This window comes from Equus quagga, chromosome 6 (assembly GCF_021613505.1).
Source record: "Equus quagga isolate Etosha38 chromosome 6, UCLA_HA_Equagga_1.0, whole genome shotgun sequence".
In the NCBI taxonomy this organism is placed as follows: domain Eukaryota; kingdom Metazoa; phylum Chordata; class Mammalia; order Perissodactyla; family Equidae; genus Equus; species Equus quagga.
In genome coordinates this window covers 54,339,374-54,357,487 of record NC_060272.1, presented here as the reverse complement: position 1 = coordinate 54,357,487, position 18,114 = coordinate 54,339,374, and the positions used below count along the sequence as shown (strand labels likewise).

The 18,114-nt window shown below is 36.0% G+C and overlaps 1 protein-coding gene across 5 annotated transcripts in view; it reads right to left on the bottom strand.

Moving 5' to 3' along the window:
• DGKH (diacylglycerol kinase eta) overlaps positions 1-18,114 on the bottom strand; it is a 175,548-nt gene that overhangs the window by 56,990 nt on the left and 100,444 nt on the right. For all 5 annotated transcript variants that reach the window (XM_046664536.1, XM_046664534.1, XM_046664535.1 and 2 more), the window contains 8 exons: positions 17,096-17,200; positions 16,705-16,837; positions 11,543-11,649; positions 10,745-10,870; positions 7,493-7,595; positions 5,981-6,140; positions 4,098-4,206; positions 3,829-3,968 (listed from right to left, as the gene is read on the bottom strand). In XM_046664536.1, the coding sequence (XP_046520492.1) occupies positions 3,829-3,968; positions 4,098-4,206; positions 5,981-6,140; positions 7,493-7,595; positions 10,745-10,870; positions 11,543-11,649; positions 16,705-16,837; positions 17,096-17,200 (983 nt within the window). The remainder of the gene's footprint in view (positions 1-3,828; positions 3,969-4,097; positions 4,207-5,980; positions 6,141-7,492; positions 7,596-10,744; positions 10,871-11,542; positions 11,650-16,704; positions 16,838-17,095; positions 17,201-18,114) is intronic.

Below are 18,114 nucleotides of genomic sequence, written 5' to 3'. Positions count from 1 at the left end.
TTGGTCTAAAATTCCTTAAAAATTTAATAAACTGACTTTGTTCTCACCTCATAGATATACATATGCACATATATTCATGAACTATGCCTTATTGTATTTAAAACCACCAAAAATGGAGAAAGAGATGGAATTTTGGTAATCTTATAAAATGCTGAATTCATAATTTATGATTTCCATATCTTACCATTTCTCTGGTTAGTGACATCCAAACTTTTTAAGGCCATGATCCACAGTAAGAAATGTACGTATGCAACAACACTTCCTTCTTCACTAGGTGCAATGCATTCTGACTTTTCTGTGCTTTTCTGTTTCACTTTTTAAATAATGCTTACTGTAATTTACTGACTAGATTATACAAATGACTAATGGGTCACAACCCAAAGTTCTAAAACAATGTCTTAGGTTAAATAAATGCTACCCCCTATGAAAAGAAAAATCCTCATTCTCCACGTAACAATCAGTCTTGTCAAGTCAGCTTATACGTACATGAAATGAAAATCAGCTAAATATCCCTTCTTAAATTAAGAAAGTAAGCATGGGATTGAGAGGAAAATATTAACAGAAATAACACTTAACTGAAACACATTCTTTTCAATTAACTGTAAATATTAATTTCAAACCAAACATTGAATCATTTGGTGTTAGAGAAAAGCAATCAACTCCAGATAAATCCAGTCTTCTATCTAAAATAATAATTTCAAAATTTGGGAAGAACAATTCAGTAGGGACATTATTGTTGTCAGTAACAGGATGTGAAATAAAGATTTTACAAAGACACAAAGCATAAAAGCAGTACTGTAACACATGAATTTTAAGAAAAGTATATCACAGCTGAAGCCAGTGAGAGAACCTGGAGGAAAATCCCAAGATTAGCATCAGTATTTAAACAGAGCCTAATGTATCACTCAGACTAATGTCTTTGCCTAACAATCCAAATTCCCAGAAAATCCCCCAAAAGACTTAGGTTATACGTTAGGATGCATAAATTGAATAGTTACTCATAGCTACTATTCAATTCATGACTTGAATAGACTATAAAGAAATATATATTTGAGCACAGAAAGCCATTCATTCATTCATGCATGCAACAGATATATACTGAACATCTCAAAGTGACAGACACTATTCCAGTGCCTGGAAACACAACGGTAAATAAGACTTCTCTAATGAAGCTTATATTCTAGTGCAGAAAACAGACATGTTACAAGTAATACATAAAATAATTAAACTTTGAAAGTATACAAATAGGGAAAACCACAATTGAAAACATGAAAGTCAAGTTCCTTATAGTTGGAAATACTTCTATGGTGGAAGGACAGTTAAAGAAATGGAAAAGAGGGGCCGGCCTGGTGGCGCAGTAGTTAAGGGCACACGTTCTGCTTTGGTGGGCCCAGGGTTCGCCAGTTCAGATCCTGGGTGCGGACATGGCACCGCTTGGCAAGCCATGCTGTGGTAGGCGTCCCGCATATAAAGCAGAGGAAGATGGGCACGAATGTTAGCTCAGGGCCAGTCTTCCTCAGAAAAAAGAGGAGGATTGGCAGCAATTAGCTCAGGGCTACTGTTCCTCAAAAAAAAGGAAAAGAAATCCACCCAATAAGTCTTAAGTTCCTTGCACCTTTCAAGCTGTACCTCCTCCCTTGATAGAAAATGGTTGGAGCTGAAGAAACAGAAGAAAGTGGCAGCACCAGTCAGGAAAGGATGCGTATTGGTACCAGCTAAGCAGAGTTAGAGGCCAGACGGTAAGGTGCACCATTTGGTGCATACACGCATTAAAAAAGGAGAGAGTGCAATGTTGAGGAAAGAAAGATCCTGGGAACTAACTAAGGCTGGATTCCAGTTTAGAGTGCCAGTGTTACTACTTATTAGCTATGTGACACTGATGATACAAAAATCTCCTGAGTATTTTTACCTGTAAGGTGGGGATTATGTTAGCTATCTTTAACTGTGTAGTGATGATTAAATAAGATGACACTTTATTAAGTAAAGCAACTAGAAATGACAGGCAGACAAAAAATAGTCATTCCTACTTTCTTTGTCTCCACAAGCCTCAATTTTCATCTTTGCAAAACAGTCATAATAATGCTTTTCTTAGCCACCCCAAAGTGTCGTTTTGAGAGTCAAATCAACTGATATATGTGAAAAAAGCTTATGTAATTTGGAGTAACATTAAACAGCAATTTTTTTCACCTGTTCTTTACAAATGGTATTCTTAAATTAGTAAAAAAAAAAAATAGGAACAAGATATTCTTATATTTCTAACAATGGTTCTAGTTTTTTTAAGCCTTCTTGATGTTTTTTTCTTCTTGTGTTTTTTGCAGGTCTGTATCAAGGAATTTCACCATGGGGGCTCTGTTCCTCTGCTAACCACCTGGAGAAATCAATTTTTACAACACACAGGGAAAAAGTGCTCACCCAAGACAGAGGAAATGTCTAGCAGATTTCCTAGGATGCAATGACACAGTGGTATTTAAATTTGCAACAAAAAGCCATTTAAAATATCCCATATGGTTTAGTAAGCACAGAATTGGGCACCTGTCTGGGAAATCACCTACACGCTCCTTGGAAGACTGAAGACGGAATCCACTTCATGTATCCAAAATACTGGGGTATGCATCCCTCTCATGAATAGTTTTGAATAAACAAAGACAAATGCTGTACAGCCCAGCTCTCTTTTAAAATATTCTCTCAGCAAAAGTATCAACCATTACAACATTACCTTATGACAGGCAAGTTTATAATTAATTAGGTTATAGCTCATCTTCGAGTAATTACATTTTAGATTGGTGGCTCCCTGATGAGATTTTGTTATTTTCGGGAAGAGTTCCACAGATGGCTAATCCTATCAAAGCTGTTTTGATTCATGCTAGCTCCAGTTTATAATGATATTTTGACATTTGTCTTTGACTTACGGGGCAAGGGGGCTCTTACTGCTTACTGAATCCTATTGTTCCCTATACCTAAATTCTGAACACCTCCTCCATAATACTCAGGATGCACACATTGTGATTTCTTTTTTATATGTGGGGCACTCAAAGAGAAAGCAGTTAAGAGATGTGATCAAGGATATCATAAACACAGCGACAGTTCCTTCATATGAAGCTGTCTTCCTAACACAGTCATGCACCACATAAAACATTTTGGGCAATGACAAACCGCACAGATGACAGGGGTTGGTAAGATTAGTACCACACAGCCTAGGTGTGTAGTAGGCTATACCATCTAGGTTTGTGTAAGTGCATTCTGTGATGTTTGCACAGTGAAGAAATCACCTAATATTACATTTCTCAGAATTTATCCCCATCGTTAAGCAATGCATGACTGTACTTCTCTGTCCTTGGGAGAGGATTATCTTTCTTAGTATTTAGTTCTTTGTTGGTTCAAATTCTTTCTTAATATCTATGATTAAGAAGAGACAGTCTAACAAATCTAAAGCTTATATGTCTTTCTTAGCTTTAACAAAACCACAGATGGGGCCATACCTATTATACTCATACATAGACCCCTCGCCCCCCAAATTAACTCTTTAAGCTTTCCGACTGGGACAACAATTACAAGTTATTGGTATCAACATAGCCCTCTATCTTTAAAAATAATGGGTTCATTAGATTAGTTTTCTCAGGTTTTGTTACAGTTCATTCATTCACTCAAAAAATATATATTTATTGTCTACTCTATGCCAGGCTCTGCTCTAGACCTCAGGGGTGAAAGAGTCAACAGGGCTAGGAAGCCTCGACCTCGTGGAGCTTATACTCAGTAGAATTTAAACGGTCAAAAAAGGAGTTGGGTACACCATTTTCAATCCAGTTTTAGACAAGAATTCACTTTTACCTGTCCAGCATTTTGGTACTGGCTCTTTCCAGCTTCTCTAATATCTGAGGAAGTTGAGTGTCATCATCGTATGAACCTCCCCAGCCAAGAACCCGGGCAAGGTCGTTTCCTGTACCCAGAGGCAACACTCCCAGCTGGCACTGAAAGAGAGCACAAGAGGGAGACCTCAGACAAGCTGAGAAATAGAGACTGTTACATTTCTGCCCTTCTCTGGTCAGCAGGTTAGCATACATCCATGTTAACTAGCAATGAAAAGAATTACTACTTGCCTGTTTATTCAAGTTGAGCTTATCAATTTCTGACAAAACCCAACCTACACTTCCATCTCCTCCACAGACAAGAATCCGGAAATTGTCAAACTTCTGGAATAATCTTAAACTGAAAGTAAAAAGTATTTTATATTAATATAAATAAATAAAAATCACTTTCCCCGATTCTTTGTTATTCTGTATTTATTGGTATTCACATTCAGATTAAATATAAGAACTCTTACATATTAATTATACTATAAAAACTAATTTGATTGCAATTTTTAACTCAAGTAAACTTCTTAACCATAAAGAGGAAAGGGGATTACGAGTAGAAATGGAGACAAAATCAGGAGGAAAGAGAAGTGAGAAATGAGAAAACAAAAAAGAAGCAGAACCAGGAAAGAGAATGAAAGGTAAGTGATATGAAATGGTAAAAGCAGTGATTTTTCTCTTTCCATTACAAGGACATGTTATTTCCTTGAGAATAGCATGTTGCAAACTGGGAGAATCTAGGACACTGATGCTATTGAGTGTCACGTGAGGCAGTTCCTAAAGAGACCCACCAAACCTTGCCAATGTATCACTTCTAGTACTCCCAGTTGCTTTTCCTCCTCCTGTTCTCAGGTCAATGTTTATACTTCTATCTTCCTTCCTCTCAACTTTTGACACATCCGCCTCCTGAATGTACCTTTGTGCACCTTAAGTATTGTGGAATATCTAAAAAATAAGTCATAGAGACAATCTCAAGAAGTTTCACAAGGGAGATCTTTTGTGAATCTCAGAGGATGGGTGGGAAAAATAAATGTTAAAAATACAAGATATTGGAACTATGAAGAAGTATTAAAAGGATGTGCTAGAAAGGGATACAAAGTTAACCAGAATGGAAGAGTCAAAGATGAGAAGATAGGTTAGAAAGAAATGCTAGGACCCAAACAAGGGTAAGCAGGGGATGTGCAAGTGAGAAGGAAGGAGTTCGTTACAAATGAAGAAGACCAACACCCAACTGACCAGAAGGGCATGAGACTTCGCAAGAAAAAGGCAATGGAAACAAGAAGGAAGATCCTGAAGGGACAAAAGCAAAAAGAGGCACAAAGAGAGACTGAGGAGAGAAACAGAGAAGAGAGGAAAGTTAAATTATCAAACACAAAAGGCTTCTCCAGGCACTGGTATCTAAAATGCCCATTTCTACTTTGTGTTCATGCTTTTAGGGGACAGCGGAACCCAACAGAAAAGCTGAGTTGGCAGAAGCAGATCATCCAGAGACTGCAGGCCCCTGGGTCAGATGACACAGTATCGCCTCTCCAACAAAAATCACATGCATACACTAAAAATGTATTGAAAGTGCTGCAAGGCGTTTCCCTCATTAAAAATATACTTAATATTTTTCGATTTTAAGTTATATGACATTCCAGAAAGCTGCAACAAACAATCGACAAAAATGTTGTTTGTCATTTATGTGAACTGAGTCTGAAATCCTCGAGGAACCGTCCTTGAGATCCATGAGAGTATCTGTGCTTTGGTTAAATAATTGATTATTTGTATTACATAAAAATTAATACTAGCCTTCCATGCAAATCATCTTCTAAAGTTATTTTGTGGTTCTATATTTACACAAGCTGACCTTTCTTAGAGCTAAGCAAATTATTGGTATTATTTGATGTAGGATATATTCTACAACACTTTCTAAGCAAATTTTGGATTTTTTAGCACAACAAGAAGTTATATAAGTATCAAAAAGGTTGTGTTAAAATTTATAACTAGAGCTTTAAAAAAGGGAGGAGAAGGAAGATCAACACAGAGATGTCTAGATGAATATACAATTTTCATGAACTGAAAAGCCAAAAATATTTCATGCTCAGTGCTATATTTCATTCAAACGAGATTTATCAATAATCAATTACCCTAAATGAGGCCCTCCATTCATTAAATCAAACACCTGAGCCGGATTTAGCAACTGTTTAAATCGTCGAAGGAACTTTACTCCCTGATTATCTCCACTCTTAGAATTGACAAAAACCAATAGAGGACTAACACAGAATGAAAATGTTGCTCTACAGAAACCTGTAAAAAAACACAAAACAAGATCAATACATACAACTCTCTCTCCTGAACTGTTAACATTTCAGAGAAAGGAAGATACATTCATAAACAAAGAACCTTGTTCATTACTTTAACAGTAAGTTATAATTTAGCTCCCAAAATGGAGCTAGGCTTATTATTTACATACTAAGAATATAGAACTTATCTTTCTAATTATGCTCTATAAGGAAAAATCATACCAAAGAGGGTAACAGTATTAATCATAGATAATTTGAGATCTACCAACTGCCTTAACAACACTTAATTATAAGAAAAACCAATCACGGTCCATAAATTCTCAATTGGAAAAGGATTCGTATGTTCATATTGAGTGTTATAAAATATTTTAACTGATTCTTGATGAGGCCTGGGAAAATATTTTACAATGTATAGTGAACAACAGAACCCTGGTATATCAGGGCTTGGGGAGGGGAGGCTTTTAATAGCATAGGTTAAAAAATTCACATCTCGGGGGCCGGCCCCGTGGCCGAGTGGTTAAGTTGGCGCGCTCCGCTTCGGTAGCCCAGGGTTTCACCGGTTCCCATCCTGGGCACGGACATGGCACCACTCGTCAAGCCATGCTGAGGCGGCATCCCACATGCCACAACTAGAAGGACCCACAACTAGAAACACACAACTGTATACTGGGGGGCTTTGGGGAGAAAAACAAAAAATAAAATCTTTAAAAAAAAAATCACATCTTTTGAGGCTTATGTCCTTCTATCTATGATATCTATTGGCATAATTTATATAAAAAGTTTGACAAGCATAAGACACTTTATCAACGCAAAACTTTAATAGTATACGGTAAAAGCCTTTTGTAATATGGTTTGCTTAGAAGGAAGTTATTAATATGCTATTCCAAAACCAGTGTTGCAAATAGGTTCTCAGCACTTACAACTAAGTTGTAAGATTCTGGAAAAAGTGAATGAATTTATAGCAATATAAATTACTGCAATGAAATTACAGGAAAACAGATTTCTAAATAAGCTATGTTAATGGGCAGTTTCAATTATGGAGGAAAAGAAAACACTTGTAAAAAAGTTAACCTCTCGAATTGCATTTTGGTACAGAATAATGATCTTATTTGCTGAAATGTAAAATCTAAAAGTCTTATACACAGAAATTTCACCAATGTGTTAATAGCTATGTTAAACTTTAATTTTAAAATGTTCTTTTAAAAATTAAATGTACTATTCAGCAATTTAAATGGAATTATTATATAAAAACTGACAAGAATAACCAGCTACAATTCTATTTATCCTAGGAAAATAAACGTATCTATCAACATTCAATATGCCAGGAATATACATACTTACACTACTGCTACGTACCATCAGAATCAGTGCTGTTTAGTGCAATTGGAGGTATGACAGACACTTTACATTGGCCAAGTGGACATATAGGGTGGTATAAATCTTTGCAGGCAGTGTGTACCTAACAACAAACAAAAAAATTTTCAAGAATCATAAAGACAATCAATGTTTTGTTACGTTACAAATGAAATCTAAGGTACTCATAATTGAAGATCAACTGCATCACAAAATTTTCAGTAATTCATAAATTATTTTAACGACACAATATTTATACTTCTAAGGAATGGGCTAATCATTTTAGAGATGGGGATTTGGTTTGGTCTGTGCAGCCTATTTTCATGATGGTGTCAGGCAAGTAGTATAGAGTCAGTAAATGTCTGGTGAAGGCGAGAGAGAGGAAGAGACGAGAAAGGAGTGCAGGGCAAAGGAGGGCAAGAGGGAGGAAGGGCAGGAGAAAGGGAGAGAGAGGGGAAAGGGGGAGAGAGGGAGAAAGGGGGAGGGAGGGAGACAGGGGGAGGGAGGGAGAAAGGGGGAGGGAGGGAGACAGGGAGGGAAGCTCACCAGTATTCGTGAATATCATTGTCCGTGAAAAAAACTGATGATGTCTACCTTATAAAATTCTTATAGAATTTAATGAAAATAAACAAAATCTGTAATGTGTCTGCTCTGTCTGCAGTGACCCTATAACTTTCTATTCACACCTTGTTTATAACATTTTCATGTTGGTATGGTTAGAGTACATCCATGCCTATTTTCTCAGCTAGACTTCCGGCTCTGTAAGGAAAAGAAACAGGTCCCAGCATTGCATACTCATCTTGGAAAGTGATATACATCACAGACACTCAGTAAATGTGTTAACTCTGTGGAAACAACAAGTTTCAAGCTCACTCAAGATACTATTGAGAACAAAAGCAGGGCTAACTTATTAAGTAGGACCAGACAATTTAGAATACTTTATGGACTTACCTAGAGAGCCTTTAAAAGTTTTAAGCAGTAAAAGCAGATGTTTCATAAAGCACTTATTTAATCTGGTGTTATTTCATTAGTCCTTTTAGAAAATTGGATATTAAACACATATTTAAAAATACTTTTGAGAAAATAACTGAAATTTAATAGTGCTTCTTGTTCTGCTGATGACCTAGTACTGGACAGTTTCTTATTATGATTTACAATAATTAACAATCCAAATGGATTTTAGAAAAACAAGCACGCACAGTTTTAAAAGGAATTTAAAAATGTAGGAGAATCATAGAGCAAAATGGAAAAGTATTTATAAGAATGTTAAGTGAGAAAAGCAGAAAAGAAAACTGTATCTTCACTATTTTTACAGAAAAGGCAAAAGTATGTCCAGAGACTGGAAAACAGCTGGAAAAATTAGGAGTTGATTCATTGGGAGGGTGGAACTACGGTTTTGTCTTGTTTCGTTTTTAACTAGATAACTATGTTTAGATATTAGATATTCTGCTGTTCAAGACTCACGTTTTAAAGGCAAAATAATATGTGACCAGATAAATGACAGTGCATACGAAGCACAAGACTGAGAGAGATGTAACAAGGTGATGGCGGTCCAGAAACCCACACGGCCAACTGACACAGGGAAGGGCAGGAATGATTTCATAATCAAGGCGATACTTAAGTTTGTCAGGCAAAAAGAGGGAAAAGACATCCCAGAACGCCCCCTTCTACAATCTGTAATAATACTTCTATTTGCGAAATTTTTTAAGGGGGAGAGGGGTGAGCAGAGCGAGCAAGTAAAAAACCTAATTAACACCTACTGTTAAACTTGATAAACTTTAAAAACCAGTGACTAAATACAAGTAGAGACCTATATATTGTAGGTAAACGCAGCTTATATAAAACCTTACTAAAATAATTCATCACACACGGGATCTGCTTTCTTTTTAAAAAGTTAGAAAAGAACAACCGAAGTTCTAGAAGTAGAGAAACCGACTTTGGTAAATGTACAGATTAATAAAAATAGCAGTCAGTGCATACATCAGTGACTGTCCCCCCAAAAAGAAATCTTAGATGGGATGAAGATTTAAAATTTTGTTTACAGGAACACTCTTTTTATGTATTTTTTTAAATTTCATCTTACAGTCTTTCGGGAGTACTCCTTTAAAATAAGGAATGGCTAAGAGGGTCTTAGGGGTTGGGGTTGCACCAAAACACTAAAGAGAGATATTTAGTATAGTCTATACATTATATTAAATGACATAAGAGAAATAAAAAGCAACACTTATGGCTAATAAAAGAGGCAACTGATGAAGAGTAACAAAAGCATGAGGGCAAAGAAAACCACGTTTGACTTAAAAATGAAAAGGAAACACAGATGACCTGACTAAAAAGCTGGAGGACTTATTTTCCTCTGTGGCTGATGGAATCAGTCTCATTGATTATGAAATCGACACATCATACTCACCTCTCTTACATTTTCTGATCTACACCATACATATTAAAAGCAATGATGTGTCCACCTTCCTGGGGGTTGAGGGGCTGACTTCCAAGACCCAAAACAAGACCAAGCAAATCAGCCCCAGTGCAAGGCAGCCACCATTGCAGTCGGACAGCATGGCCCAGGGCTCAGATGATCACTCACTATTGCCTCCTTACCCCCTGAACTTTTAGCTCCTCACCAGCCTCTGAGTGGCGTTAGATCAGCCTCTGAGTTCCTGCTCGGACTGCCCTCATGCAGTCTGGAGGCCCAGTCCTCATGCAATCTGGCACAGACAGGACCATTCCCTGCTGTGGGCTCCACGTTACACTGTGCGCACTTCTCACTGCTTTCTTGCACATGCAAGGAAGTTTTAAAATATTTATTTATATAACATAAACATATATAATTTAAATTACATCAGTGCATGGTCCACTGAACTTAGCATTCTGTCTGTCAGAAAACACACACAGGGTTGCAGTCAAATTACACTTTGCACGTCAATCAAAATTTGGTGGCTTTCTGTAGGCAACAGGTGGTAAAAGAGGCCTAAAAATAGCAAACCACTGAGCGTGGCCAAAGTATAATGAAAAATAATAAAAAGAGGTCATCAGACAAAGGAAATACATAACAAAGGTAAGTATTACAAAAAGGGCATTTGAAAATGTAACCAGACTGGAAGGAATACACCTTGAAAAGAGATGAAAGTTACAATGGGTGGTTGTGCTGCCAGGCTCTGCTACGCCATAAATTCTTTCCTTTGCCTCTAAAATACATAGATGAAAAAGTTACAAAATGAAGCTAATTAAAAAGGAAAATAATTATAAAATTCTCACCATCGTTTTACACCAAAGGCATTTCCAATCTTGAAGACGGAGAACGCTCCCGCACGTTTTGTCACAGACAGCACATTTGGCGCTCACGGGCAAGTTACCCTCAAGCCACTGGTGCGGCATAGCCACCTGTGGAGCAGAAAGAAAGGGCAGTCAAATTAAACTGTGGAGGACCTCATCCTTCCCCTAGGGAAGATAGATCATTATTTCTTACTCTATGCAATCATAACATGTATTGATCGTGGCATCCATTCATTTAGCCCACATTTATGGAGCGTCCATTATGCCCCGAGCACTGTAAAGGTACAAGGATAAATAAGACTAAGTCCCCGCCCATCAGGATTTGTAGTCTAGCTGAGGAGAAAGGCAAATAAAGGGATTATCGTAAAGTGATTACAAAGTGCTATCAGAGATTCCTATGCCAGGTGGGAAGAAGCAAGGTTTTGAAGGGAGGGGCACTGTCGAGAGGAGGGCCCAAGGTTTGAGGAGTGAACATCTGAGTCAAGAGCTGAGCTGAGCCTTCAAGACCATCCCAGTTTGTCAGATAACGGACTACAGCACCAGCCCAGCACAACCACTACTCACTATGCCTAAGCCCTAGTCACACATTTCCCTCCCAATTTAAGGGCTGAAGGAAGAGATGAAGGATTGAATTGAAAATAAAACTCATAAATCAATCAAAATCTTCCATTTAGTCCTAATAATAAACATTCCCTCTTAACTCTCTCCTAATTTTCCACAAGAACGTAAAATAAAAGAGAAGAGATACTGGGAGGAGGTCAGAGACAGAAGAGAGCTTACTCCATCTTCGTCCTCTATGATGTCCTTCCCGATGGAGGCCAGTGTCGTCCATTTGCAGTTGTTTGTTGCCCTCACTGCACATCTTTTGTGAGCCTTGAATTTACACACTGAAAAAAAGTCAATCATTTCTAAATGAATATGTACTTTTGGACCAATGATGAAAAGAAATCACAGCATGAAGTTTAAAAGGGGTAAGGGGTAGAAAAAAACAATATTTTAAAAAGTTTAAATTATTCTTCAATAATAGTAATGGTATCGTAAAAAGCAAATACAGCTATGTATTTATGAAGCACTTTTATCATGCTAAAGATGGCTACTTAAAGAGATTCCACTTACTCATAAAAGAAGAACAGAAAGGAAATGAACACAAAAGAATTAGATCTTCAGGAGAAGAGAGACAATACACATACACACACACAAACACAGAAGAAAATAAAATTCAGTGACACAGAGGTGCTGGTAACACCCATTTTCTTAATCTGGGTCTGATTACATAAGTGTATTTAATTTGTGAAAATCCAGTGAGCTGTATACTTCTGATGTTTTCATTTTTCTATATGTGTAATATATTTAAAATTAAAAGTTTGAAAATGTCAGTAGGATAAAGAACAGGATAATTCAGAGGAGTTTTAAAGAGCAAGCATATCAAGAAAATATCCAGAGATGACGGGAAACAGGTTGACGAAGGGCACAAAGATGGCATTGTCATTTAAAAGTATTATGTAGGGATCGCTATAATGTAGACGAAAGGAATGACAAAGTGATGTTCCCACTACACGTATCACTAATTCTCTGCTGCCATATTTTCATAAAGGAGCCTACAAAAGAGAAATAAGAGGAAACAACCAAGAGAGAAGCAACACATACATGAAAAAACAAATACGCCACAGATTATTTGAAAAATTAACCCTTGCTCATGAAAATCAGAACTTGACTACCACTAAACTTATTTATCCTTCTAAGGACACAAAAGATTCAACCATTCGTGGATACTGACGTTATAACAGCTTCTGACTTTTCAGATAAATATTTAAAGGTAGAGATCATTTCAGTGAAAACATAGTAAGGTAGCTGTTGCTAAATTCTAAATGAGAGGTGGCCCCTTTTCATCATTTTTGAATTTCTACCAGTAAACCATTAACAAATTTGAAACGATGGGCTACACACCATTCTCTTAAATTGTCCTAATTTAATGTAACATGAAAACGAAAGGGTCAGGTAAAATACGGAAGCATTTTATAGCCAAATGTGCAGAATGCTTCACACATCATGAACAGCCGAAATATAAATGGCCACTTAAACTCAGTTGGTTTGTCCTTGAAAACTATTAGTCTATAGACATTGGAATGTTTCATTTACTTGTTCTTTTGTGTACACTGACAAATTCTTTCCTGGAAACCATATTATTTTTGTTATAAATAACTTTTTGACTTGAGCACAGACTTCATATGGAAAACAATTTTTCAATTGAATTTTATTGCTGATAAACAATAGCGTAAGGAAACAGCACTACAGGAAGTAAGCTTAGTTTGAAAAACAACTTTACCATGACCTGCTCCCCTTTCGTCCAATTTTATAACTGTGGCTGGTTAGCTTCTCTAGGCCTTTTCATCTATCTTGGGATTTCTCAAAAGTATGATTCTAGTTTTAGTTTTATCTGCAACAGAATTCCCAGGCTGCTTTTTAAGTACAAATAATTACTTGATATTAACAGTCAATGACTGTTTTCTAAGAGGCAAAGAAGGAACTATAAATAAGACAACAGGGTATAATTTTATGGCTTTTTTTGTGGTTGTGTGTGAGGAAGACTGGCCCTGAGCTAACATGCTGCCAATTTTCCTCTTTTTGCCTGAGGAAGATGGTCACTGAGCTAACATCTGTGCCAATCTTCCTCTATTTTATGTGGGATGCTGCCACAGCATGGCTTGAAGAGTAGTGCTAGGTCTGCGCCTGGGATCTGAACCTGTGAATCCTGGGCCACCGAAGCAGAGCACGCAAACTTAACCACTACACTACAGGGCCAGCCCCTCATAGCCCTTTGAAAATTTTGCCATTAAATCAAATAGCTGATTAAAAATAAAAATCATACTTTTGTAATAATAAAGTGCTTCATGCAATGAGCCTTGAGAATTACAAAGTTGCTTAATATAACATATAATAATAATAAAACAAACTAGACTGTAATTATGGTCAGTAAGGAATGGAAACGATTAACAGGCAACTTAATTTTGTTAGATGACAATTAAATTTCTCCAAACAAGTAATCCTGAAATAAAGCACTTTTCCCTGACCTATAAAGCCATTACTTTAAAACCACAGAACTTGGAAAATATACTGACATGTAACAAAATTATAATTTTTTATTCCAATATTCAGTCTTTACCACAGTTAATCTTTATAAGAGTTCAACAGTGGTTAAGATAAAAATTCATAAGTAGATGTTGACATAGTTGATGCTGTTGATGTAAAAAAAAAAAAAATCACCATTTAACCTTTTTTGTTAAATTACTGTTTAAATAACTGTGAAGAACAATTATGCTCTGAAATTATAATTAGCATTTTCAATTGATTTATGGGATTATTTATTAAAAGTATTTTCTCCACAACTAGAAGGACCCACAACTAAAATAGACAACTATCTACTGCGGGAGGGGGAGAGTTTGGGGGTAAAAAGCAGAAAGAAAAAAAAAAGTATTTTCTGTCTTCTATTTTTCAGTCATATTTTATATTCTCAAGGACTTTAAAATAATAATTTTAGTTACTATTGAACACAAACTTAGAAGACAAATCAGTACAGCCTCGTTTTATTATGAAAAACAAGGACAGAAAGATTAAGTAAATTTAGTGATAGCTTCACACCCCAGAAGCTGGATTCCATTCCAATACAAAGTTATTCACTGTCACTGTTGAATGAATTTTCCTTGTATTTCCATCTCTATTATAACTTTTAAAGCCTCTTATATCCTATGTCTTTAGTTTTATGAAGCAATCAGTTTATTCAGATTTTGGGGGTATTTCTAAAGTTTAAGTACAACTTTGGTTACGATAAAAATATCTTAAATAACTACATTCTCATAAAAATAAAAAGGTAACTTTTTTACATATTCATAAAACCCATGGATTTTTAAAACCTCCTGCTACGGTTCTAAAATTACTAATGGGCACAATGCTGCAGACAAAATTTTTATCAGCAGAGAAAATGAATACTAACACATATTCCTCTAAAAATATAATTTCAAAATACAATAATTGAGACCTAAAAAAAGTCAGAAAGACTTCATTATTAACAGAGTAATATAACAAATTTATTTAAAGACTTTTAAGTTTCTTATTCTCACCAGCTAATGTAATTTTCATTTTTATTTTAAAATTCTTAGAAAAATATACAGTCATCCCACTATTAACCTCAATTCCTAAGCAATTAAAGATATTTAATAATGCATAACTCTCAAATCAGAAGGGCACCACAGAGTATCTCAGATCTGATATCTTTTTTAGTATTTTTTGGATGAAGACTAGAAGGGAATAATAAAAACCCCTTCAAAACAGTACCCCATGATATTACAGATCTGGTCGGAGTAACTCAGAGCCACAGGAACCCTTTCAGATTACTAAAGTCATAAAGGCCAATTATATCTCTGTTTGTAATCATTCCTTAAGTCTAAAAAAATTTTTAATGTCTCCTCCATGTTCATTTTCATTCATTGGGCCATGGTGCAGTTACAAACCTCTACAAATTATTTGACTAGAAAAGCAGTTTTAGTATACGTATTCTCTCATTTAATTTTCATTGTGTTCCATGAGGTATAAATGACTATTATCCCCATTTTACAGATGAGGAACCAAAAGTTTAAAAAAGTTAAACTACTTCTGGTCATAGACTGCAAGGCTGGCAATGGGACTGCCACTGAGAGGGCTGAGCTGCAGAGCTCTGGTCTTTTTTTTTTTTTTTTTTCCTTTGATAAGCCATATTTTTATTAAGTTTAGGAAGGATCTCTTAAAGTGGGATGCCCCTGTTTTTAGATAAGTTTTTATTTTTTTTTGCTAACGTAGTCTGAAAAGTAGAATTAAATAGTTGATATTAGTGATAGACAGCTGTTATTTGTACAAATCACAGTTATTTATGTTTCAATTCCATTCAGCTACTCTAATGAATGCATTTGCAGCCAACTTGGCCATCTTGCCTGAGCTTTCTCTCATCCACAAACCATTTGTGGACTACTCCCAAATTAATCATTCTCCACCTTCACCACAGCACCCTCCATACCACTCTTCAGCTGATGCAGAGCTCTGGTCTTAATCACCACGCCACATCATATTAAATAGCTGAAATGCCTCAGATTGTATACTTGAAAATGAAATAAAACTGTGACCCTATTACTATTTCATTTTATTATAATAAAGTGACATTCAAATTTACATAAGAATTTTTTGTATTAGAAAAGCTAGTATTATTCGTAGCTCAAAAAGTAGTACACAATTGCGTGATCACTGACGTATTAAATTAAATAAATCTAAAGAAGTTATGAGTTTTCTCTTGGCAATTAGTAGTGTATTTGTTTTTAGTGGTCACGGCTCTTAAAATAAAAAACAACCTAAAAATCCTATAGTGAAACAACAGCATAGGCCTTATTTTTAGAAAACTTCAAAGAAATTAAAAGGGTGGCATCCATCTAAATTAAACATAAATGAAATTTTAAAAACATTCAAAACAATGAAATACAAGTAATCAGAAATTCTGCCAAAGAGGATATACTCTCCTCACAGAAAGTTTTGTTCTCCATGATCAATCTGAACTGAAAAAGAACACTAGAAAACAAGAACGACATACAAAGTCTAAAGACTTTTTTTAAACAGTGGTTGCTGGTTCCTCAGGAGTGAAATGTTACATTTTGATTTATACATCCTTTCAAGTGATTTTATATTATCTTGCCCTCAGTAAAAATGCTTCCTAAGTTAGTCCTATGTGTGCAGAGCTCCACTTGAAGCTACAATAAAATTTAAACACTATGTTCCTGCGGAGATGCTCCTAGGAACTGCTTCCATCCAAGGAAAAGGTTTTCCTGTGATGAGGTTTCTCTGTTCAAGTCACAGAAGCACCACTGGCAGTGTTTAGGGTACAGTCCGCGCTGAGGGAGAACACATGCTGGATGCTACAGTACCTTCGCAGGACAGGCCATGGGAGGTGACTCCGGAGAGACTCTCTCGGCACACGTTACAGAAAGTGGGTCGGGCATGGGAGCAGGCGTACCAGTTATGCATCCCTGAGAAATGTTCCACATTAAACTGGGCCACCTAGAAATGAGACGTTAGCACAGATTTTCCAAACAAGAGATCAAGACTACAGATGGTAACTATTCGAAACATATATAGTTAGGATTAAAATTTCAAATCCAAAATTTTTAAAACTAAAACACTTTGCTTTAAGTAAAAAAAATTTTAACATCAGACTTAAGCTGCTCAATGAATCCACACACACATATTTTTTTTTGCAGAATACAGCTTCAGCTCTCCGGTTAAGAACATGAGACAACAGAAGAGATGCCACTTCACCTCGTAAGGTTCTCTGGTCTGTACAGACTTCAGTGAGCTGATCCAATCCTCCATCTCCTTTCTGTTCTCGGCACACAGCATTAGTCTTCTGAAGGGAGTGATTATCTGAAAGGGATAATTCAATCTAATGATCGTTAATAACAAGAGAGATTACTGCAAAACCTAGCATTTTACAAGGTAATTCCATTTGCAATCTCTGAGTCCTTATTTCCCTCATGAAGAAAGTAAGATTCTCTGTAACATAAATGACTTTAGTTCTCCGAGTATGATGCAACGTGGTCTAGGAAACAAAAATTCTAAAGAGCCTTTTCTTGTCTTTGATCTCATTGCTCCTCATTTTTCAGGCCTTTTAGTCCTTTACCAAAGGCCATGAACCCAATAAACAACGTGTTCTTATTTCAAGGAATATATCTTGAAAGTTGATTTCAAATTTACTTTAAAATAATTCACAGTAAGGTTAGAATTAATACGTAGTTTTCAACATAGACTTGTTTTAAATTGAAAATCAAAAGAACGAAATATTACATGATTTCATAATTGGTTTACGATGGTATGAAGAATATTCTGTTATCAAATAATGTTGGGATTATATATCATTTCCATTGCCTATCTTAATATGATTTATATGAAGGATTTTTTCCTCATTGTGTAGAACTCCACTGTACTACTTTTTAGTGAGAGCAAGGAAGGAGCATTAGCATAAGGGGGGTCCTTTAGTCGGCTTTAAGGGAAGAAAATAATTGTGACTTTCACCTTTTTCATAACACTAAAGAATGCAAATTAGCTATATTAAGACTCTTAAAGCAAGGGGAATAAAAATTTCATGCCGTTACAGCACCAAAAGTGCTTCAGTGAGACTCTGAAATGACTTGAAAGAAGCCCCTGTTTATGTGTGAAGATTCTGAGCAAAATGCAACATGCCAACCTAGAAACTATTTCTAAATAATAAATTACATATTTATTTACAAAGCAAATAAGACATTTCCTCAGGTTAAAAGCGATTTGATCAAGTGATAATC